This window comes from Sapajus apella, unplaced genomic scaffold (assembly GCF_009761245.1).
Source record: "Sapajus apella isolate SASKATOON/1434 unplaced genomic scaffold, GSC_monkey_1.0 scaffold2, whole genome shotgun sequence".
NCBI lineage: Eukaryota > Metazoa > Chordata > Mammalia > Primates > Cebidae > Sapajus > Sapajus apella.
The window spans coordinates 14,155,129-14,180,667 of record NW_022436942.1 but is presented as its reverse complement, the minus strand read 5'-3'; the positions used below and the strand labels follow the sequence as shown (position 1 = coordinate 14,180,667).

General features: G+C 35.1%; 1 protein-coding gene across 6 annotated transcripts in view; it reads left to right on the top strand.

The window, feature by feature from the left end:
- Positions 1 to 25,539, top strand: part of MON2 (MON2 homolog, regulator of endosome-to-Golgi trafficking) — a 134,708-nt gene that overhangs the window by 97,590 nt on the left and 11,579 nt on the right. For 4 of the 6 annotated variants that reach the window (XM_032288735.1, XM_032288726.1, XM_032288763.1 and 1 more), the window contains 8 exons: positions 156 to 784; positions 5,284 to 5,427; positions 6,066 to 6,083; positions 6,373 to 6,501; positions 10,975 to 11,165; positions 18,804 to 18,864; positions 20,356 to 20,479; positions 25,049 to 25,256. In XM_032288735.1, coding sequence (XP_032144626.1) covers positions 156 to 784; positions 5,284 to 5,427; positions 6,066 to 6,083; positions 6,373 to 6,501; positions 10,975 to 11,165; positions 18,804 to 18,864; positions 20,356 to 20,479; positions 25,049 to 25,256 — 1,504 coding nt within the window. The remainder of the gene's footprint in view (positions 1 to 155; positions 785 to 5,283; positions 5,428 to 6,065; positions 6,084 to 6,372; positions 6,502 to 10,974; positions 11,166 to 18,803; positions 18,865 to 20,355; positions 20,480 to 25,048; positions 25,257 to 25,539) is intronic. The other 2 variants (XM_032288754.1, XM_032288743.1) reach the window with 1 other exon arrangement.

Sequence of the window (25,539 nt, the reverse complement as noted above, 5' to 3'; positions counted from 1 at the left end):
TTCCCATTGTTAGTACCTTAGTACTTAGTCATATATTTTCCAGTTCTGTGGGATTTTAAGCCGAAAAATTAAGCAAATATGCTTTCAAGTGTCTAATATTAAGAGAAAATTTGATCACTTTTATGATAATATTTTTTTTTCTCTTCCTAATATAGGAGATTTTTCAAGAGCTTGGGATGTTCTTCTTGACCATATACAATCAGCAGCACTCAGCAAAAACAATGAAGTGTCTCTGGCTGCTCTGAAAAGCTTCCAGGAAATTTTACAGATTGTGTCTCCTGCCAGAGACTTGGATAAGCCTGAGACACCACCTGTAGTTAATGTACCTGTGCCTGTTCTTATAGGGCCCATATCAGGCCCTGGCATGAGCAGGCCATTTGTAAGAACAGATTCCATTGGAGAAAGACTTGGAAGATATAGTAGCTCTGAGCCACCCATTGTTACTGATGAGCTTGAAGATTTGAATCTATGGTGGGCTGCGTGGAATACCTGGTATCGAATTGGATCTGAAAGTACTAAGCCTCCTATTACTTTTGATAAACTAACTTTTATTCCTAGCCAGCCTTTTCTTACAGCTTTAATTCAGATATTTCCAGCTCTCTACCAACACATAAAAACTGGTTTCAACATGGATGACTTGCAAAAGTTGGGAGTCATATTGCACAGTGCTGTTTCAGTCCCGATAAGTTCAGATGCATCCCCTTTTATTCTTCCATCTTATACCGAAGCAGTTTTGACAAGTTTACAGGAAGCTGTACTTACAGCTTTAGATGTTCTCCAAAAGGTAATATAATTTTAGTGGCTAAGTAATAATGCATATAGTTCTCTGAATTTTTTTTATTTTGCTATATATTCGGGGGGATACATTTTAGATAATCAAGATTGTTGTATATGTATACATTGGGATAAATTGAGGGTTGTCATGATCTAGGTATTTTGAAAACTTGTGGTTTTCTGCTATATTTTGAAAGGTAATTCATGTATATTTTGAATCTTAAAGAAGCTACCTGCATCCTCATGTTTCACTTGAACAGGATTTTTGGTTTGCCTATGCAAGTCTTCAAAAGAGGATATAATATTTGGAATAAATGTTTTAGTAAAGTACTTTTATGATTAGAAAATTAATAAGCAATGGGATTACATTAATTTTTTCATCTGTGCTTAAATTTAGCGCTGAAATTATTGAAAGCCTACATTAAAAAAGAATATATTTATAAAAAGTATTTTTCCCCAGTTTTTAAAGAGATTTATTTTTACTGTGTGTATTTTGTTATTACCAAAAAAAGTTTTCAGACAAACATCTAAAATTACTGAGCAAATTCAGATTAGCAAGCAAGACTGGATCAAATTCAAAGTGTTTTTTAGACTATCAAGAAAAATTGGTAGCACAATTTACAGCCATCAAAATGCTAAGCCAAAAAATGCCAACTGTGTAACCAGCCTGTCCAGGAAAGTGAAGACATTCTAGTAAGATTGGAGTAGATCTAGATTCTGATCACACATGTTGTCAGTAACCATTTGTATAGTGTAAATTAAATTTCTGATTAACCGATTACATGCTACCAAACTGAAATGATAAAAATTTTCACAGTGAGAATGGTGATATTTCTACTATACCATGATACCTCTTAATTACTTCTGGAAGAAGTTTAGCTGAGCAGCAATTCTTAATCTGTTTAACCCTAGTTGCGTTGTACAGGAAATGTGAAGAAACTAAAAATTTATGAGAGCCTGGCATTTAAAAAAATTCAGTGTAGGGGTATTGGTTTTCTACAATTAAAATATCCATTTTTATTTTCAGTAGGAAAGAAGAGAGAAAAGTAGCCTGTCAATAATTACTCCCCCCTGTCCCTTGGACATGCAGATAAGTTGCTTATAGACTGCAGGGGATGGAAGAGTTATCAGAAAAGAAGATAAGACATAGGCCTTTTGAGATGCCTGTAATCTGGTACTCTCATTCAGATCATTGATTCAGGTTTTTATATATGTGTATAGGATAAACAAGAAACAACGTTTTTGTTTTGTTTTGTTTTCAGAAACAAAGTATAAATTTTATTTTTAAAAAATTCTGCTTTAGCTGTGAGAAAAAAAGTAGAATCATTTATCCCAACTACTAGTAATTTGTTCTGAGCTTTTAATAGCTTTGAAAACAAAATATACCTTCAGTTTGAAACTTAGGAAGGGTTATTGTTGTTTATATTATTTTAAAATTATTAATGTTCACACTAGCCATTGTTGTATTGTATGATCACCTAAATGATGTTTCATAGATCTTGAATGTGAGATTTTTAATGGATCTCTAGTATCTCCTAACAGAAAAATATATATTTTATTATCAGAGTGTTTTTATCTTTTCTTCCACAGGTGTCACAACATTTTTGCACAAGCCAAATTTACTTGCTTTTGGACCTTATCCTTAAACTGTTATCCAGCAAAACATTCTGTTGGTTAAAAGCTGTTTTCTTTCCTAAGAGAAAAACTGATTTCTGATATTATGTATTCTTTCTAAAGAGGAGCATTTATGTTGTCTTCCTCAGTGCTTTTTTTATTGTTTAGGACTTCAAGTTCTCAGTCTTCTCTTTGTTCTCAAATCACCAGTTCCCAGCCAAGTTGACGTAGTTAATGTGCTAATTTATTTATTTATTGCCAAGTTATTTTAGCATGCGTAGAGGAGCTGGGAGTTTCATTATCTGCCTTTTGTGTGTGCTATACTGTAAGTCCTGAGGTCAGGAAATTGCATCTATCTTATTTACTGCTAAACTTCTTAGTCAGGTGGCTGGAAACTGTATCTGCATTCATCACCAGGGCTGCCCAAGTTGCTCTCCAGGAGACAGCTTCACACTGTATGTGAATGATGCCCTTGGAGTGTGTAACAAAGCCCTGTCTTCTGAGTAACATGAGCAAGTTTCTTAATCTTTCTATACTTCAGCTTCCTCATCTATAAAGTAAAAATAATAAATCTACAACTTTTTGCTTAAGTGGGATAGTTTTAAGGCCCTTAGTGCCGGGCATGAGTTAAACGTCCAGTAAATGTTAGCTGTTGTTATTTTCATCTCTGAGTTCTCTAGCAAAGTCTTAGTATGTGCCAGGCACTGAATGGATTATTATTAAATGAGTTAATAAGTGAAACTTTAAACAATATAAGAAATTAGATATTCAGTATTTTTTCTTGCCTTCACATACACAGCTTTCAAGGACTAATAGGAAATGTCCAGATTGCTTATTGATTCTTAGCTTTTGAACTAAAATTTGTTATCAGGTTTATTCTATAGATTTTTCTGATATTCAAACTTAAGAATACTGAAGAAAAACCCATAAAAGCTTTTTCTTAGATGGAGTTTGTTAAAAAATTGTGGGTTCCTCACTCATAGGCGGTGTTGAACAATGAGAACACATGAACACAGGGAGGGGCGCGCTACACACTGGGGTCAGGTGGGGGGAAATAGGGGATGGTCGGTGGGAGGTGGGGAGCTGGGGAGAGATAGCAAGGGGAGAAATGCCAGATGTAGGTGATGGGGAGGAAGGCAGCAAATCACACTGCCACGTGTGTATCTATGCAACAATTTTGCATGTTCTTCATATGTACCCCAAAACCTAAAATGCAATAAAATAAATAAATGGGGAAAAAAAATTGTGGGTTCAAAATCATGCATTTTAAAGTCCCAAAATTGCTCTTTAAATCAACTATAACACTATTAGTATATTTTCTTTTTATAAAGGATGATTGAAAATCAAAATGTATAACCAAAGTCATTAATTTGTGTTAACATACTTACAAAGAAATTGTAATACTTAGTTTTCTCAGGTACCCACATGTGCTTCTTTGGTTGTTAGTCATTTAATATAAAAGAATGCACTTAGAGTAATTCAGTCTCTTTTTCCACAATAATTACTACTTGTTTACTTCTAAGAGTTAAGACCCAGCAAGAGGCTAATGAAGAAGAAAGTAGAACGATAAGTAGTCAGCAAAGAGAATTTTTAGACTGTATAAATTTTACTATTCAAATCTTCATTATTTTTGAGAAAAAAAATACTGAGACATGGTATTAGATGTCTTTATACTACTTTCTTACATTATAATTATACAACAGTCAAACTTAGGTATGGGCAGCACTTGCATATCTGTTTTCTATGTCAGTGCAGTTTTAGCTAAAACTTTCATTATAGCTAAATGGTTACATCCCCTCTAAGGGAAAATAAAACTCATGTATTATCTGATAATTTAAAGGCCCTGGAGTGCATAAAATAAGTTTTGTACATATTTTTAAAGAAATTTTTTAAAAATGTTAAATGCTTTGAATTTTGGTTTAGTATTTTAAGAGTACCTACAGTCTCGGGCATAAAGTGATCATGCTTTTTGTCTTATAAAGCACAAGTATATTTTAGACACTTCATAAATAATATTAATATTTTTCTCACAGAGAGAAATGAAGACTTAAGAAAATATGAAAATAAAAAATTTGTGGCTAGAAAAAAAAACCCAAAAGATTTAAGTATTTTCAACACATTTGAATAATTAAAGTCTATAGTGTCATGAGATGTATTTTATTCTTTCTTCCTATCAAATTATTTGAAGAAATCTGGAGACACTAGTTACAATTTACTAAAATATTATTTTCTTATATTAACATTTTAATTTTTTTGAATCAAATCTATATATTTACATACCTTTCACATTAAATATACACAGCCCTGTTAAAAATTAATCCATACTTTTTTTTTTTTAAGAAACAAATATTCATAGATGACTTATGTTCCCAACTGTAACAAACATGTTTATTTGTTAAAGTTGGTGGACCAGCCATGGTGCAGAAATCAGATGTCATTTCATTGAACTGATATCACTAAATTTGAAGTCAGTGCCATCATGGTCAGTCACACATCCTTAATGGCCTAGTGTCTGTATCACTGAACAAATGATCAGATTGTAGAACCTGAAGACTGCCTGGGACTTCACTTTGTTTGCTCTTTTTCTATTCTGTTAAGAAATAAATTACACTTTAAAAAAAGAACATTTTTTTTTTAGCTGATTAACAGTTTCAGCCTATACATTATTCTATAACAGTTTAAAATAGTTTGTGTCCTGCAGGGCTTAGAAAAGATGGTATAATACAGAAAATAAGACAGTTTTTAAGATTCTTTAGTTAAATATATATACAGTAAAGAACTTAAGAATACTGAAGAAAAACCCATAAAAACTTTTTTCTTAGATGGAGTTTGTTGTTAAAAAATTGTGGGTTCAAAATTATGCATTTTGAAAATGTTCATATTTTGCTGTTATAGGCCATTTGTGTAGGACCAGAAAACATGCAGATAATGTATCCAGCTATATTTGACCAGTTGTTGGCATTTGTAGAATTTTCCTGTAAACCTCCACAGTATGGACAGCTGGAAACAAAGCACATTGCAAATGCAAAATATAATCAGGTAATTTACTGTAAATTTTATTTACTTTGTAAGATTTCATGGCTTATAAATACAGTTCCACTTAAGATGGACTTTCATTATCTCAGAAAAAGATACTTTTCACTCACAAATACACTTACAGATGTCTGCTAACAGTATAAGCTTAATAGAAATACTGTTTGGGAAACCAGTTCTATGTTCTTTTTCTCCTCGTTTATGACTTTCCTCTTCCAACTAGTTCTTCAGAAAGTTTGGCCTTTTATATTACTCTACAGTACATCTTTCTTGAAAAATTTTAAGTTCTTTTGTACCTCTTTCTTGGTTGCCCCATTCTAATACGAAACAGCTTCTAAATCCCTAAGTCTAATCTTACTTAAAATAGATACCTGCCATGCAAGATGAAGAAACTATTTGTACTGAATAAGAAGTTGTACACTACTGGTGTGAAATTTAGTTGGATTTTACATAAAATATTTTTATAGCCATAGTTGGCAGATTTTATCTTTGGCTTAGGGGAAAAGTACATTTCTGAATGCATGCACATGCTGATTTCGCTCACTCAACATAAAAATTATAATTTTATATCGTCCGAAAGTAGTTTTAATATGTATTAACTTTTCTCATTCTATTTGTCTTGCAACACAATGGAATCACAATAGATCCAACTATTTGCACCGGTGAGTTAAATTTCCTAAAATTGTCCTAACCTATTGGCAACAAATAAATTACATCTTTCCCGGTTCTTGGTAGAATGCTCTGTGTGCTTTTTCCAATAGTTTTAATTTTTGCCTGGCTGAAAATTATTTTTTTCATGAAGTTCATATCTCTTTGAAAACTGTGCATGTAATATAATCTGACCTAAAAGCAAGATCTGAACTTTAAGACAAATATGCTTTCCCTTTGAAAACAATATGGTTAAATTAATCCCGTTTATTTTTAACTGTGTGTGAAAATATTACTTTCTAGGCGGAATGGGTAGCCTTGAATTATGTGCCATTTGCTGAAAGGTCTTTAGAAGTAGTTGTGGATTTATACCAAAAAACAGCGTGTCACAAAGCAGTGGTGAATGAGAAAGTGCTCCAGAATATTATTAAGGTATCTTTTTTTCATTTCTACACTTTCATTAGATGATGAGGACATTATTGAAATTATTCCTTAGGTAATATATTATTATATTGGGATAAATGGAAAATATAATTTGTGTTTTTATTTATAATGACTTTTCTCCAATATTCAGGAATTGTATTTAGCAAACCATTTTTCTAAAGTATGAGAAGTTGTTTTTATTGAAAAATATTTTAACATATATGTGCATTAAATATGTTAGAGTTCTTACATTTTGCCACATAAGACAATGAGGATCCTGTTTCTTAGGACAGAATTTCTCAAGCTTCACGGCTGGTGAGCATTTAGGGAGAAATTAACAATGCAGCCCATATACTTAACTGAACATGCATGCTGAGTTTTTTAAAGCCACTTTTTTACTGTATGGACAGCCGTATAAAAAGTTCTTGTTGATTTTGTTCCATTCCTCTAAGGCTTATTTCTTGTTTTCCCCCTCTGTTTTGAAGAACTAACCCTAAACCTTGTTCTTCCTCTACCATGTGGATATACCTTATATTGACTGTATAAATACCAGACCAACTTGAGCTGTCTTCTCTCAAGACTCATCTGTTCCCACCTTTCTTCATTGGTGATTTTTTTCATTTTTCTTTCAGCATCTTATACAAGGATTATTAAGCCTTTGATACTATAAGAATTTTCTCTCAACTGTACTTCCTACTCAAATTGTCATCCTCTTTCAGCTTTCCTTTATTCCCATATCCCTTAACCAGTTTGTGGCCTTCACCTAGTCACCACTCACTCTTCGCCTGTTGTGTGTTGGCTTACATCCATATTGCTCTATAGAAACTGCTTTCTCAAAGTTACAAAAGACCAAATCTTCACATCCTAAGTCCTTTTCTAGTGATTTATCTTCCCTATAGTATGGTACTGGCCTTCTGAAAGCTGAGCCTTCTAAAAGCTCTTTCTTCCCTTGACTTTTATGATACTTTTCTCTCCTCGCTGCTTACCTCACCAAAACCATCCCCTCTCTTCATTTATTGAGCGTGTTTTTAAAGCATTTTTCTACAAGTCACTAGTACTTTTAAAATGAATAAAATGATTCTTACATTTAATAATCAATATAGAAAATAAAGAAAGGCAAACAAGTAATAATACAGTATGTTAAGTGCTAATTAAAGACCATAGTGGAGGCTTTACATTCAGGTAGCCTGAACGACTTCAAATAGTCCACTATTGGCTTACTGTTTTATGACTTTTGGCAAATTGACCTATGTGAGCATGTTTCTCATCTGTAAAGAATAATACCAACACTACTTTTATGTCTTAACTATATTAAGAGAATCCATTGAGGTATGGCATTTAATGATGCTTGCCAAGTAGTCAGTGCTGAATAAAAATGGAGTTCCTCTGAAAGACAAAAAACTAACTAAACTGCTGATGGGATTTGGGCAAGAATTAATAGAGAGGACACTTGAAGGAGTTAAGAGTTAGATTAAAAAGGAGGAGGCAGGTGTTATAGGTAAATTAAGCAGTGTAAAAGATCATGGTGTATATTTAAGAAATGTTGAGAAATTCAGTTCAGGACGTGGGATATGTCTGACAAGATAACTGTCGGTCTTTTAAGCTGTCATAAGATCAGACTTTATTCTTTAACCATTGAAGGATTGAATACCAAAGAGTGATATGAATCAGTTTGTATATTTTTAGAGACAGAGTTTTACTCTATCACCCAGGCAGGAGTGGAGTGGCATAGCTATAGCTTACTGCACCCTTGAGCTCCTGATCCCATGTGATCTTCCTGCCTCAGCCTCCCAAGTAGCTGAGACTACAGGTGGACACCACCACCACCTCCAGCTGATTTTTAAATTTTTTGTAGAGACTGGATCTTGCCGTGTTGCCCAGGCTGGTCTCAAAATCCTGGCCTCAGGCGGTCCTCTAACCTCTTTCTCCCAAAGCACTGAGATTTTAAGTGTGAGCCACTGTGCCTGGCTCAGTTTATATATATATATATAACATAAAACATATGTCACTGAAGTCTCTGCCTCCCGGGTTCAAGCAATTCTTCCACCTCAGCCTCCTGAGTAGCTGGGACTATAGGTGCACACCACCACGCCTGGCTAATTTTTGTATTTTTAGTAGAGATGGGGTTTCACCATGTTGGCCAGGCTGGTCTTGAACTTCTGACCTCAAGTGAGCCATCCACCTCAGCCTCCCAAAGTGCTGGAATTAAAGGCATGAGCCACCATGTCCAGCCACTCAGTTTGTATTTTTAAAAGAGTTAAATGATCTCTTTTCTATAATCCCATTTTGTTGGTACCACTTACCGCATTGTTTTGTGGTTGATTGGACAAGGCTCTTTCTCCAAAATTGTAAACTTTGTGGTCACAGACAATCACTGAGCACATTCTATATACCACTTTCTGTTTAGTTTTGTAAACATTTTAAAAAATAAAATGTATAAATTGAATGAATCTGCTGTGCTGAATGTTTTCTTGATTTTAGTAAAATATCAATTACAGTAATACACCATACTTTTCTTTTATCTTAGCTTGAGTTATAAAATGTGAACTCAGAATGGCCCATGTATCACTTAGTATTCTTTTGGTTGCAAATGACATACACTCAGGCTCTGACTAGCTTTAACAATAAAGGGAATTTTTTGGCATGCTTACTTGGAAAATTCAAAGATAGAGGAAGGGCTTCGATTTGTTGATCCAGTGGTTCAGCAGTATTATCAAAAACCACATTTTTTTTTCTCTAGAATGTTCTGCTAAGAATTGACCATATCATTTTTTCTTTGCAGCTGTAGGCCAGTAATAGGATTATGTGTCCGATAGGGAGAAAGAGAGAGAGACAGAGAGTGTGTATGTTCATGCTCACACACATTCACACACTTCTATTCTTCTTAAGTTCCTAAAATTAATTTTTAATGGACCAGCTTAGGTCCCATACCCACTCTTAAGCCAATGATTATGGCCAGGGAAACGGAGTGGATTCATTGGCTTGATCAGCTCTGTCATCTCTTTGCCTGACTTCCCCAACTATAAGTAGGGACAGTTCTTCCCAAAGCACATGGATTGTATGGAGGTGGAAGGAGGGGAAGGGGATAAATAGATTCTGGGTGTGTTCATTATCTGTTAATGAAGGCCCATTTCATGCTACTATGTAATGGTTAATTTGTATAATGTGTGAATATTCTGTAATAATTTGTGTGGAAGGTGATGATGCTTGGTTTTATATCCTTGAAATATGGTAATTTATCTTTTCTACACTTTCTTAGACCAGAATTTTTGCTCTAATGCAAATTGCCTGACAGTATGCCAAAACTGTTTGTTGATGGTGCTCTGTGTTAAGCTTGCTATGATGTTTCGGTCAATCTCGTGTTCTAATTGCCAGATAGAACTGTGATCAGAGAAATCTATTCTGAAGATCCAAATTAGTTCTTTTAATAAATAAAAGCCACCTGTCCCAAAAGTTGATCACTTAAAAAGATAAGTCACTATACGTCTAGTCACTGTACATAACTCAAATGCTCTACTGCTGTACCCTCAGTGGTCAAATCTTAAACTACCAGATTTACTGAAATATTTGGAGAAGGAAAAAAGTACACAAAAATATTAGAGTTGGATATAAAACTCAACTAATTTTACAGATAGAACATACAACTTCAAAGGATTGACCTTTTATGTTGTATTTACTGTTCCCTCGCCATTAGTGGGAAAATTCAGTCGTGCATTGCTTAAGTACAGAGATACATTCTGAGAGATGCATCGTTAGGCCATTTCACTGTTGTCTGAACATCAGTTATAGTGTACTTACACAAACCTAGGTGGTATAGCCTACTTCGCATCTATGCTATATGGTCTAACCTATATATGTGGCAGATGACTGTATAAGCAACATTACCCTTTATAGATGGTATATCCACATCAGCCAAATTACTTTTTGCTGAGAGAACTATGGCAGAATTTATGATTCCATAACATCAGGTTAAGAAAAGCTACAGGATTGTGTTTCCTACTCTTAACTTTTCAGATAATATCCCTATTATTAATGATGAAAAACCGAAGTTCAAAAATGTTAGTTTTTTAGACTAATTGTTTATAAGATAGAGACAGGATTTAAAAGTATATCTTTCCAGGTAGTATTTAAAGACCATGTCAGAGAATTGGCCTTTCTGGGAAATAATAGCCTTTTTTAAATGAAAATACCATCCCCTTTTTTTTTTTGAATTGGAGTCTTGCACTCTCGCCCAGTGGCGCGATCTCGGCTCACCGCAGTCTCCACCTCCTGGGTTCAAGCCATTCTCCTACCTTGGCCTCTGGAGTAGCTAGGACTATAGGTGTGTGCCACCATGCCCAGCTAATTTTTTTGAAAAATATCATCCTTTTAAAAATGAAAATACCTATGCTATTTTTTTCTCTGCTGTAGTTTTTCTTAAGTAATTAAAATTGTGTGTGTATATTTTAATTAATACTTACATTAAACTGTTCTTATTTGCAGACTCTTAGGGTTCCTCTCAGTTTGAAGTATTCCTGCCCTTCTGAAAGCACATGGAAACTAGCAGTATCCTCTCTCCTCAAGGTTCTTTCTATTGGGCTACCTGTTGCCCGGCAGCATGCTTCTTCTGGAAAATTTGACAGTATGTGGCCAGAACTAGCGAATACTTTTGAAGATTTTCTCTTTACTAAAAGGTCAGCTCATTCATTTTTAAAATTAAGACAATCTTTCAAGAAGTGGCGCATTATATCTTCACTTGCTCTAAAAACAGTTTTTATCTTTATTTAACAAAGTAATTGATTATTAAGGTTGCTAGATTGTATTAAAAACATAGGCATTTATCCACTGGGTACATTATTCATGAACAATGGAGATTTTTGCTTTTTGTATTGTTTTTGGTTATAAGATAAGAATATTGTATATAAAACAATATGAATGTGTCATACTTAAGAATTTTAACTTAATAAAACTAAGAAGATTCATCTTTCAATTTGGTGCCCATTGGGCATTTCAAGAGAAAAACCATTTTAGAAAATCAGTGTATTACCAGAATAAATACGATGAGTGGCAATGTATAATTACTGATTAGTTCTTCAAGATGTTTAGATTTGTCAAGGAATAACAGAATTTTTATTGTGTGATATCTAATTTAAAGCTTTTATTTAGGATGCTATTTTGACCCCTCACTGAACTACAGTAGGATGATTAGAACACAGACTACATTTTTGAATGAAGAATTTGCTGAGGTCTGTCTAGGAGAGCCGTGCTATTCAGTACGGTAGCCATCACTAGTTACAAATGACTACTTAAAACCACAATGTAAATAAAATTAAAATTTTTTTCAGTCACTCTAGCCATATTTTAAGTACTTATTGCCACGGGTGACTAGCAGCTGCCACACTGGGTAGGGCAGATTATTGGACTTTTCGTCACTGAAAATTGTGTTGGGCAGGACAGATGTAAAGCGTGCCCTTTTACTGAGTGTGGACTTGTCTGTAATATATGTGATAGCCAGGCAGTCTTTAATCCTTCTAGCACAAGTAATTATCCTTAGTGCTACTGTAGTGAAATTCTTTTCTGAGACAGTCTCGCTCTGTTGCCCAGACACCAGCGGAGCATTGTGATCACAACTCACTGTAGCCTCGACCTCCCAGGCTCAAGCAATCCTTTTACCGCAACCTCCTGAGTAGCTGGGGCTACAAGTGCATGCCAGCACACCTGGCTGATTTTTAAACTTTTTGTAGAGATGGAGAGTCTCACGTGTTGCCTAGGTGTCTTGAACTTCTGGGCTCAAGTGATCCTCCCACTTTGGCCTCCCAAAGTGCTGGGATTACAGGCAGCCACTACACCTAGCCAATTTTTAAAATGTTTTTATCTATCAATCATTTTTTGGTATTGTAAAATGATACCATGTACTGCTAAAATACTGTTTAACATTATTAGTTGGAAACCACTGAAGTTACAGATTTGATGTACTTGAAGAAAAAAACTACATTGACATATTGATAATGATTAAATGAGTCCACAACAGAATGAATTAACTGAAAAAAAATTTGTGTACTATTCTGATATGGTTTAGTTATTCAGTAAAGAAAATTTCTAGGGTGTAGAAGATTAACTTGCATTTCCCCTACAAAAGCTTGTTTTATATTTCAGAATTTAAAATAATAACAGGTGATCTTAATTTCTGTCTTGAAGGTGGCCACACTTTGTTTTGTATTTTTATATATTTTTCACTCTAGAAATGTTATTGATAACAATGTAAGCATGCTCTATTTTTGAAGGAAAAATGATAGGCACTCATAAACTATATTCAAACAAATTATCTTTTCATCTTTAAAATAACTCTGAAAATTTGAGTTCCTTCGATGTAAGATCCTGAGTCACTGTTAATTTATATCAAGCACACAGGTTGAGAAATTTAAATTTTTCCTTTTCTTTTCTATTGAATAAGCTTTCAGATCAGTTTTGTTTTTTTTTTTTAACAGTGAGTGAAACTTCTTTAAGTATTTCTTTCCCTAGCCAGGTGCGATGACACACACCTGTAATCCCAGCGACTTGGGAGACTGAGGTGGGAGGATTGCTCAAGCCCAGGAGTTCAAATCCAGCCTGAGCAACATAGCAAGATTCTGTCTATAAAAAAATTTTTTTCTATGTAAAATACTATTTTATATAATTTTGTATCAATGTAGTTGTAATATAATTTCATGTAAAAATTTAGCTCTAAATTTGGAGATTTTTGTTTGTTTTTGTTTTACTTGAGACAGTTTTTCTGCCATCTTATTTTTGAGTTTATTAAATATTCTTCATTTTCTGGACTTTATTCTTATTTTATTAAATTCTGTTTTCTGAAGAGTTTAATACAGAAAAGTGGAACCAAAGGCCAAATAATAGTATTTTACATAATTTTGTATCAATGCAGTTGTAGTATAATTTCATTTAAAATATTTTGCCTGATTATGGCTCTACTTACGTTAAAGATTTGAATATGTTTGGTGTGTTGAAAAATACATTATTACATAAGAAGTGGCTGACATAGTGGATAAGAGCATTGGCTTGGTAACCAGACTACGTGGATTCAGATCGCAGTTAGTACTGCTTTATACAACTTTTTCGACAAGTTATTAAATCTTTCAGTGACTCATTTTTCCTCATCTTTTAAATGTCAATAATCTCCCTAATTTATAGGGTTATTGTGAGGATTAAATCACTTAAAATAAGTGAATGCTTAGAATAGTACCTGGCATGTAAATACTTTAAAAATGCTTGTTACCACTATTATTGTCATTAATGTTTTTTCTTTCTTTTAGAAAAAGTGACATTATCCGTATCATTTCCAATGACACAGCTATATTTTAAACCAAAATTCTAAAGACCAAAACTCTAAATAACCGAGATTTGGAAATTTATCTCTACATGTGGAGGTTTTTGTTTGTTTTTGATTTTTTTGAGACAGTGTCTCTTTCTGTCACCCAGGCTGGAGTGAAGTCGCATGTTCATGGCTCACTGCAGCCTCGACCTGCTGGGGTCAAGTGATTCTCCCACCTCAGCCTCCCTTGTAGCTTGGACTACATGTGTGCATCTACCACACCCAGCTAATTTTTGTATTTTTTTGTAGAGATGGTATTTCACCATGTTACCCAGGCTTGGAGTTACTTTTAATGGCTAAAAAATAATAAAGATTCTAAATTCACCTCTCAAGTAGCACGGTATCAGTATTCTAAGTTACGGTTATTCTAGTTACAGACTTAAGCTTTCTATTCAATGGAGTAGTCGGTGAGCACCCTAGATTGAGAGTCAGGAGACCTGTGACCTGGTCCTCACTTGCTGTCTACTTTCTGTTGATCGTGAGCTGGTCCTTTCCCATCACTAGGCATTATTTATTTGAAAGACAAAAGAAGGCCAGGTAGAGTGGCTCATACCTGTAATCCCAGCACTTTGGGAGGCCAAATTGGGAGAATTGTTTGGGCCCAGGAGTTGGAGACCAGCCTAGGCAACGTAGTGAGACTCTGCCTCTCCAAAAAAAATTTTTTAATTAGCTAAGTGTGGTGGTGTGTGCCTGTAGTCCCAGCTACTTTGTAGCCTGAGGTAGGATGATCGCTTGAGCCTGGGAGATTGAGATTACAGTGACTTGTGATTGTGCCACTGCACTTTAGCTTGGGTGATAGGGCAAGACCCTATCTCAAAAAAAGATGAAAAGTTATTTGTTGAAGTAATTGTAAAGGTCCATGATTATTTTCTGTATTTTGACTTAATGTTTAATCAGTCTTTTTAACTTATAGTTTATATTGTATAAAGCCAGTTTAGTTTTTGTTTCATAGATCAAAAATGCTTTAATGCTCAAATCGAAAGCTTTTATTGGTCAGTTGGTGCTAAAAATGCAGTGTTAAGAGAAGTTAAAAACCATGCACATTTGTACAGTTTCATGAGAAGGTTTTTTTCTCTTTGTTGTTGTTTTCTAAATAATTGATAACTTTGGAGGTCATAAGCTTTGAGATTTTAAACTTAATGCCGCATATAGACTATGTTCTGTAGCTGAAGTTTATCAGTAGTATTTGAACAGTAGAAAGACTGTTTTGGAATGTTGATTGGAATAGCAAGACTTACTGAATTTAAATAAGACTTAATATTTGACTATTTTTTATATTGGTACCTTTATAAATCCTTTAACCTAATTAATACATACTCTAAGACTCTTAAGAATAGCCGGGCGCGGTGGCTCAAGCCTGTAATCCCAGCACTTTGGGAGGCCGAGGCGGGTGGATCACGAGGTCAAGAGATCGAGACCATCCTGGTCAACATGGTGAAACCCCGTCTCTACTAAAAATACAAAAAAATTAGCTGGGCATGGTGGCACGTGCCTGTAATCCCAGCTACTCAGGAGGCTGAGGCGGGAGAATTGCCTGAACCCAGGAGGCGGAGGTTTGCGGTGAGCCGAGATCGCGCCATTGCACTCCAGCCTGGGTAACAAGAGCGAAACTCCGTCTCAAAAAAAAAAAAAAAAGAATAAACATGTCTCTCTCTGTATTATTCCCCAACCTTTTTGATCTGCAAGATGCTTTGGCAAGGGAATACAGTAACAAAGAAAATACAAATAAAATCAACTAGAAGAAAAGAAAGCCTTTGCATATCATTGAGGGCTATTAAAAGTAAATAGTTTAAGAGAAAGAAAAATACAAAGTTGAAAAACATAAAGACTGCAATTTGGTAGACACTTGAAGTCTTTTAGAAATTAATTCAGCCAACTTTGAGTACCAAAACATAGTGGTTATCAAAGGAGATACAGTGGACCAGTGGGAAGTTATACAATTAATGATCTGTGGACCTTACATTAAAAATCACAAAGTACTGTGCAAAAGAATTGAAAACACATATTCACACAAAAACTTTTACACTAATGTTCATAGCAGTGTTTATTCATAGTAGCAAAAAGTGAAAATAACTCAAATGTTTATCAACTGATGTCTAGATAAATCGAATGTGGTATATTCATAAAGTAGACTATTATTCAGCGATAAAAAGAATGAAGTGCTAATGCGTGCTCTAACATGGATAAACATTTGAAACATAATGCTAAGTAGAAGAAACTAGACACAAAAGGCCATGTATTGTATGATCTTGTTTATGGGATATATCCAAAGTAACAGATGGATAGAGACAAAGTAGATTCATGGTTCCCAGGAGTGGGGGAAAGGGAGTTAAGGGGGGTGACTACTAATGGGTACAGAGCTTTTTTGGGAGGTGATCAAAATGTTTTGGAATTAGAAATGGTGATGGTTGTACAGCTTTATTAATATACTAAAGAACATTAAATTGTATATTTTAATAGGGTGAATTTTAGGCCAGGCACGGTGGCTCATGCCTGTAATCCCAGCACTTTGGGAGGCTGAGACAGGCAGATCACGAGGTCAGGAGTTTGAGGCCAGCCTGGCCAACGTGGTGAAACCCCATCTCTACTAAAACTACAAAAATGAGCCAGGCGTGTGGTGCATGCCTCTAATCCCAGCTACTAGGGAGGCTGAGGCAGGAGAATTGCTTGAACCTGGAAGGTGGAGGAGGCAGTGAGCAGAGATCACTCCACTGCGCTCCAGCCTGGGCGTCAGAGAAAGACTCCAGCTCAAACAAAAAAGGATGAATTTTATAGTATGTGAATTATATTGCAATAAAAATTTTTAAGAAATTTAAGATCTTACATGGCTCATCTGTAACCTGCAGTATTGACCATTGCCCCTTATAATTTATAGGTAAATTCTGTTAATCAGCATTTTTAAAAGCTCAGTCGATGTTTTTGATATGTTCTAATAATGATGGTAGTTATAAATTAAATAACTATTAGTTTGAGTTCTGGGATCAGGATACTCGGCCTGTGCACAGTTGAACAATGTCCTGATTTTTATGGATCATTGGAATTGGGAGTGACCCATTCAGTTTTTAGTTTTGTATGCTGCTCTATTCCCTCATCATATATTTTAAAAATCCAGTTTAGTGTTTCTGATATATGATCCCAATAGTATTAACATTATTAATGTGTATTGAAACATACACACTAATGCACCCTAGCACACACTATAAACACTGTGTATATATCTTATACACACTATATACACAATATATAGATACTGTATATATACACACTAATAATATAGAAATATACACACTAGTAATAATATCTTAATATTACTAAACCCTTACCTTTCTTGGTTATAAATTAAAATTAAACACAACTTTTATCTCTAGAGATGCAGATATGGTCTGTGAAGCTGCTTTGATGGCAGTGGTTGTGAAATTCCTATGATTGGTTCAGGTTTGAGTAAATTTCTCAGTTTTTTCCTCTAGTTCCTACTACCAATTTATAGTTAGCTTAGGACTTGGACACAAGAATCCAAGTTCCGTAAGAAATGGACCAAGTCACGCCGGGCGCGGTGGCTCAAGCCTGTAATCCCAGCACTTTGGGAGGCCGAGGCGGGTGGATCACGAGGTCAAGAGATCGAGGCCATCCTGGTCAACATGGTGAAACCCCGTCTCTACTAAAATACAAAAAATTAGCTGGGCATGGTGGCATGTGCCTGTAATCCCAGCTACTCAGGAGGCTGAGGCAGGAGAATTGCCTGAACCCAGGAGGCGGAGGTTGCGGTGAGCCGAGATCGCGCCATTGCACTCCAGCCTGGGTAACAAGAGCGAAACTCCGTCTCAATAAAAAAAAAAAAAAAAAAAAAAGAAATGGACCAAGTCTATCTTGTTCACAGCTAGATCTTGAACACCAAGAATATAATGCCTGAAAGCAAAGTAGTTGGTAGTCAGTAGATATTTTTGAATGAAAAATGTCCAAATCAATGAAACCAAAGTCTGATGTCCATATATTCCTAGAAACAAAATTGTGTATTAATATTCAAAAGTATATATTAAACCTAAATATTCTAATACTATTTTTACATCTACAATATAAAAGAGAATAATGTAGGCTCAAATATCAGATAAATCTAAGTTTAGGTTGTGGTCTTGTCATTTACTTAGTGTGTTCTTGGGCATATTAGTAGTTCAGTTTACTCTTCTGTTGATTATATAATAATTACTACATGGAATTGCTATGGGAGATTGATACAAATAAAACTCTTAGTACAGTGCCTAACTTTTAAGCTGTCATTATTGTAACAATTATTACTATTCTTTTCTCAACTGTTTTTAAATAGTAGTGTCTCACTGTTTTTTAACTTTATGTTCATTTTACTGTTCACTCTGATTATGAGCCACAGAGTCTGGAATCCACCTTGGTTCTCTCAGAACTATTGATTTCCTCTGTTCTTGTTGGAACAGTTTTCTGCTTTAGAAAATCTGTATCACTGTTCTTCTTTATAGATTATCTCTCTTTACTGTAAAGATATTTAATCCATTGTATTTATTACAAATTAATGATTAATGGACTGTCTCCGAGTAAATAATTTAGCAACTTAACTAAGGCTCTCTTAAATCACCACCGTAATAAGTGAATTCAGCTATCACCACAATAGTAAGTTTTGCTCTGTTGCAGATGATATATCTTTACCTTTTGTTGTTTTTTCATTCATAATACCGAAAGAAGTTTAGTTCTACAGATTTTATTTAGTTCAAGATTGGACCTAGTGTTTTTGTACTTAGAGTATTATGTTTGTAATTAGTCATTTAAACTAATGACTTTAATTTACAACATTGCTCTTTTAAATAAATAATAATGTCCCAACCTGGGTTGGAAGACATAATTTTTGACATCTGAATACTGTTTATCTATTTTCTTTGTATTTGCAAGGAATATTTTACCTTTAAAATTCAAGTGTTTTGTTTATTTTTTTTTTTAGCATACCTCCAGATAACCTCTCTATTCAAGAGTTTCAAAGAAATGAAAATATTGATGTTGAGGTAAGGAAGCTATTTAAAATGTTTTCCTATGACCATTTCAGAAACCACATAGTAAAAATGTTTGAACTATACAGTTGCTAAAAGTATAAAGTAATAGGTTAAAATTAAAACTGAAAGCATTAAAACTCTTACAGGTTAAATGTTGATGTTTAAAGAACTGGCATTTTAAAAGTGACTTCCTTAGATTTGTGATACTCTTGTGCTATGTACATGCTGTCTCAGTACTTAGTTGTGTTCATTTAAAAAGTTTAAAAAGAGTTGATTCAGTGAAATAAATCCATCAGTCAGGGAGCATATATTTGAGAGCTTACTCTGCAGTTTGACAAACCAGATGTTTGTGCTTCAAATTAATCAGTATGTTGCTTGAATTTTTCAGTTTTTACTCAGCTGTATATACAGCCTATGGAATTCTTAAAGCAAATAGAGGTTTTTAAAGAATGTATTTCAAGGCTGGGAACAGTGACTCATACAGTACTTGTAATCCTAGTGCTTTGAGAGGCTGAGACAGGAGAATTGCTTGATACCAGGAGTTTGAGGCCAGCTTAGGCAACATAGTATGATACCATCTCTGCCAAAAAAGAAAAAAATTTTTTAAGGTAATTAGGCATGGTGGTACACTTCTGTAGTCCTAGTTACTCAAGAGACTGAGGCGAGAGGATCAGTTGAGCCCAGGAGTTGGAGGCTGCAGTGAGCTACGATTGTACCACTGTGCTTCAGCCTGGGCAACAGAACAAGAACCCTGTGTCTTTAAAATAAATAAATTAATTAATTAATTAATAAAATAAGGAATGTATTTTGAGTTTTGTAAATGGAATTTAAAGAAGCAGTTCTTGTGGTTGTAGGTTTTTCTGTTGGTGGTAGGGTTTTGGAGGTTTTTTTTTTTTTTTTCCTTTAAGTGAAATAGAACTTTTAAGTAAATAAAATCAATTAAATTACTTTAAAATAGACATTTAAATTGCATAGGCATCATCATATAGAAACAAAATACTGCCTTTTGGGCGTTACTGTATTAAAGCTCTTGAGGACTTTTTCTTTAAAGGGCAAAATAACACACTACATGTTAGAAATAAACTATAACTTTAATTTCTCTTACAGCTGATAGTTTTTGGTCATAAAAAAGTGACTTAAATTAAAGTTACTCTTAATCCTATTTTGAATATTTTAATTCTAACATGGATAAATTTTATATGCTGGATGTTTTTCTCTAGGGCCCTATTTGCAGTTATCATGCTGAAGACCAACATTTGTCCAAATGTTTGGGAATAGTAAACAGTTATGGTGCTATTTTACATTAAAGTTACTAAGACAGATGAGAGAAACAGATTAGTAGTCATCCTGTATGTTAACGTTAAAATGTTTGTGTACTTCTTTAAAGGAGGGTTCTCTAACTGATTTTCATTTAAAGTAAAATTTAAACATTGCTCTAGAAATTATTTCAGTGAGCCTCTTTCAAGGAAAACAATACATTTACATTTGCCCCTTTTGTTTTAGGTAGTTCAGCTTATCAGCACTGAGATACTACCTTATGCCAATTTTATTCCTAAGGAATTTGTTGGTCAGATAATGACAATGCTTAACAAGGGCTCAATACATTCTCAGTCATCTTCATTTACAGGTATGTTACTTTAAGTATGAAAAAGTATTGAAATACTTTTGAAGAAACTGACATAGAAATGTTTAATCCTATAATTTTGGAAACATAAACTGGAGAATGCTAAATGATTTTTAGGATTATAATATAGAACATTAAGCTTTATGAGGAGAACTGTTATGACATGACTGTTCTGTGGAATAGAATGTTTCTATTCCATGTTTCTATTCTGTGGAATACTGTGTTTCTGATCATATATCAGACACACTGAACTAAATTTTTAAAATACCATAATTGCAAACTGTGAAGAATTAAATTGCAAAGCACTTTGTGGAATCCATGGATGTCACTGCAGGCTGACATTAAGTTACCAGTTTTGTGAAGTCATAGGTGATTGGAAAGGAATATAAAAATATGAATGTATGTTCTGCCACTTAGCAGTCAATTAACTTTTAAGTCTCAGTTTTATTATCTTTAAAATGGAGATATTAATGCTGTCTTCTCAGGACTATAAACTACAGAGTTAGTTCATTTAAAAAAATAAGATGCCTCAATAGTCTTTAAAGGGAACTAACATTTAGTCAGGGCCAGCTATGTACAGGATATTATGCTAGAATGTTATCTCATTTCTCACATTTCTTTGAGGATAGGTATGACCACATTACAGGAAAGAAAATGGATTTAAAAAGGTTGAAAAGATTGCTCACAGTCTTCGGACTAGAGACCAAATTCATGCTTAAAAAGAACTGCAAACTTCTTTTCATTATATCATGCTGCTTTTATTGGGAACTGATACATAAGTTACTTTTGTTATTCTCTTTTTCTAAACCTGAGCTCAAGTCTTAAATTGTGGCATCAGCCAGGTGCAGTGATTTATGCCTATCATCCTATCGTTGTGGGAGGATCGCTTGAGGCCAGGAGGTTGAGACCAGCCTGGGCAGCATAGACTGCTTCCGTCTCTACAAAACGAGTTTTAAAATTAGCTGGGCATGGTGACACATGCCTGTAGTCCTAGCTATTTGAGTGACTGATGTGAGATGGCTTCAGCCCAGGAGGCTGAGGTGACAGAGAGCTGTGATTGTACCACCACATTTTAGGGTGCACTCTGGGCAAGGGAGCAAGACTCCTGTCTCATGTATATGTATGGATGATTTAAAAACTACACTTTGGGAAGCTGAGGCAGGTGGATCAGTTAAGGTCAGGAGTTCAAGACCAGCCTAGCCAACGTGATGAAACCTTGTCTCCACTAAAAATACAAAAATTAGCCAGGTGTGTCGGTGTTTGTCTTTGGTGGCATGTGTCTGTTATCCCATCAACTCAGGAGGCTGAGGCAGGAAAATTGCTTGAATCCCAGAAGCGGCGGTTGCAGTGAGCTGGGCTCACACCACTGCACTCCAGCCTGGGCGACAGAACAAGACTGTCTCAAGAAGAAAAAAAACTCTGTAAATTTGTGCCATGAAAATGCTTAATCCTCAGAAGTTGCTAGAGCCTTGACTAGCTTCTACTATTTTGTGCTGAGCATTTTAAAGAGCTTTTATGTGTACAGTTTGACCACTAGATGTCTCTCATACTGCTTACTTCACATACTAGTTCTTTTTTCTAGCACAGTTTTTAAAACTGGCCTGGTGAAGTGCAGGTTTAGCAAACATGAGAATCTCGGGGATAATTTTAAAGCCCATTTATCTTGACATAGCCAACTTTTTATTATTAAGAGTATATGAAAATATTTAGTTAATTTTAATAAAATACACATTAAGAACAGTATTCACAATTAGATATAAAAGTTCTAAGTTAAATAAGGGCTGTTGAGTTACCAAGTATACTTTTCCTGGCAGTTTTCTGATATCTTGCTATTTATAGTGTTAAATTTACCAAGACAAGAAAGGTGCATGGACATTCTTTCTGTGACTTAGCCATAGGACGCACGTCTTCTCAGCATTAATTGGGAGTTTTCCAACACGTGGGAAAGCTTCACACAACAGTCCTTTACCACCACAACAATGCTCCTGCTCATTCCTCCCATCAGACAAGGGCAATTTTGCAAGAGTTTCAATGGGAAATCATTAGGCATTCACTTTACAGTTGTGATGTGGCTGCTTCTGATTTGTTTTTGTTTGGGATCTTAAAAAACCATTGAAGGATAGCCTTTTTCTTAAGTTAATAATCTAAAAAAAACAGCATTGACATGGTTAAATTCTCAGGACCTCAATTCTTTATGGATAAACTAAATGGCTGGTATCATTGCTTACAAAAGTGCCTTGAACTTGATTGAGCTTATGTTGAGAAATAAAGTTTGTAGTTTTAATTAAAAAAAAGAAACTTGGAGTTTTCCTTAAATATACACATAGAAAGCTGTTTCTTGCTGAACAGGGCTAACATGTAAACACAGAAGTTCCAGTGATGATTGGTCTTTCGCTTTTAAGTATGACATGACAGAGCTCACAGACATTTGAGGAAATTCTCTAACACAAAAGAGAAAGACCAAAACAAATGAAAGGGAGTAAAAGAAATTGGGAGGAAACAGATAAAATGCAGAGCCACTGAAAACATAAAACCACAGTTAGGATGATCAAAGAGATAAACTCTTTACACTCTTGAAACAATTTTTAAAATGCTATATAAAAGGAGCAATAGAAAAAGAGACAGCTGGGCACAGTGGCTCAGGCCTGTAATCCCAGCATTTGGAAAGCTGAGGAAGGAGGATCACTTGAGCCCAGGAGTTTGAGACCAGCCTGGGCAACATGGCAAAACTTCATCTATACAAAAAATACAAATATTAGCTGGGCGAAATGGTGCATGCCAATTGTCCCAGCTACTCAGGAGGCTGAGGTGGGAGGATCACCTGAGCCCAGGAGAACAAGGCTGCAATGAGCTGTGATCATACCACTGCACTCCAGCCTGGGTGACAGACTCACTCTGTCTCAAAAACAAAAAAACAAAACAAGAAAAAACTAGTAGAAACTAAAGATGTGATGACAAGTTCAGTGAAGGGTTGAAAGGAGAAGGAAAATGAATCCAGGGAGCCTAACATCTGACAAAGAGAGAACGAAGAAAATCTAGGAGAAGGAATTATCAAAGAAATAAACCGAAGAACTAAGGAAAAAAAAAACCTCCAGATTAAAAATAGTACCAAAAACAGTGAAAGAAAAAAGACCCACATCAGGCATGTCATTATGAAATATCAGAATACCTGGAATAAAGAGAAGACCTTAAAAGATTTCAGAAAAAGAAAAAAAAAGTTCAATACAAAGACCCTGGAGGCTGGGCACAGTGACTTCATGCCTGTAATCTCAGCACTTTTGGAGGCCAAGGTGGTTAGATTACTTGAGGTCAAGAGTTCGAGACCAGCAAGGCCAACACAGTGAAACCCTCTTTCTACTTAAAAAAATATGAAAATTAGCCAGGCTTGGTCGTGCGTGCCTATAATCCCAGCTACTCAAGTCTGAGGTGGGAGATCACTTGAACCTGGGAGACAGAGGTTTCAGTGAGCCAAGATCACTCCACTGCACTTCAGCCTGGGTGACAGAGGGCAGACCCTGTCTCAAATAAAAAAAAAGATAGAGGGATTGGAATTCTGTCTGAGGCAGTATTGAATGCTAAAAGACATTGAAGCAGTGGTTTTAGAGTTGTAAATGGAAAGGACTTTTAACATGGAGCTCCATGTTAAAACTCATACTGCTGGGCAAGTATGAGCATAGAACAGTAATTCTCCAATTTCAGCATGCATCGTAATCAACCAGATGACAAGCAGTTGCTGAGCTGTACCCCCAGTATTTCTGATTCAGTAAGACTGGGTGGCATGTCAATTTGCATTTCTAACAAGTTCTCTGATAATGCTAATGCTGCAGTGTACACTTTTGAGTACCGTAATATATGATATTTTCAGAGGTACACGCTCTCAAAAGTTTTACTTCTCATTCATTCTTTCTTAGGAAGCTACTTCAAAATATGGTCAGTGAAAACAAAGGAGTAAACCAAGGAAAAAGAAGGCATGAGATCTTGGAAGTGGGATCTAACTCGAGAGAATGGAAACAATTTCCAGGGTGATGGCAAAGACTAGTTTCAGGATATAGCAGAACAGCGTGTCTAGAGAGCAACTCCACACTGGAGCAGAGGTCACTTTTCAGGAAAGATGTTGCTAGGACAGGGAAAAAGAGATTATTGCAAGTTTGACCATATGAAAAACTATTGTGAAGTATATTTTATAGTGCTGTTGTAGGGTATAGAAAGACCACGATAAGAAATACGTTGAATAGAAGTAATGAGGATCTTGCCTCGTTTTTGATCTTGTGGGGGGGAATTTGTTTCTTTATACACACACACACACACACACACACACACACACACACACACACACACACACACACACACACACACACACACACACACACACACACACACACACACACACACACACACACACACACACACACACCCACAATTTCCCTATATGTATGCTATTAGCTATAGATTGTTCTGGATGTCTTTTACCAGATTGAGGAATTGTCCTCTATTCCTGGTTTGCTAAGCATTGTTATCATTAGGCTCATTGATTTAACTTTTATTAACCATCAAAATTTGTTAATTTTACAGAAGCAGAGATTGATATTCGTTTGAGAGAAGAATTTTCTAAAATGTGTTTCGAAACATTGCTTCAGTTTTCCTTCAGTAATAAAGTCACAACACCTCAAGAAGGCTACATCTCACGAATGGCACTCTCAGTGCTTTTAAAGAGGTCCCAAGATGTACTACGTCGCTATATAGAGGATGAAAGATTAAGTGGTAAATGCCCTCTTCCAAGGTATATATTTCATTTTTTTAAGGAAATAAATGTATTGATGTACTAATTGTTAATAACAAGGAAAGTTCTGAAAAGAAAGTATTTTTCTAAGTGATCTGAACTACACTGAAGTTGTTTATAATCTTATTTATCCCATATGGTGTAAATATTCACAGGTTTTGCTGCAGATATATTAACATGTTTTGTTATGGGGTACTTTTTAGACTCCTCATGGGGGTTATGTAACATGATATATAGGTACCAAATTACCTTTTTGAATTTAAAAAAAAACAACAACAACTGA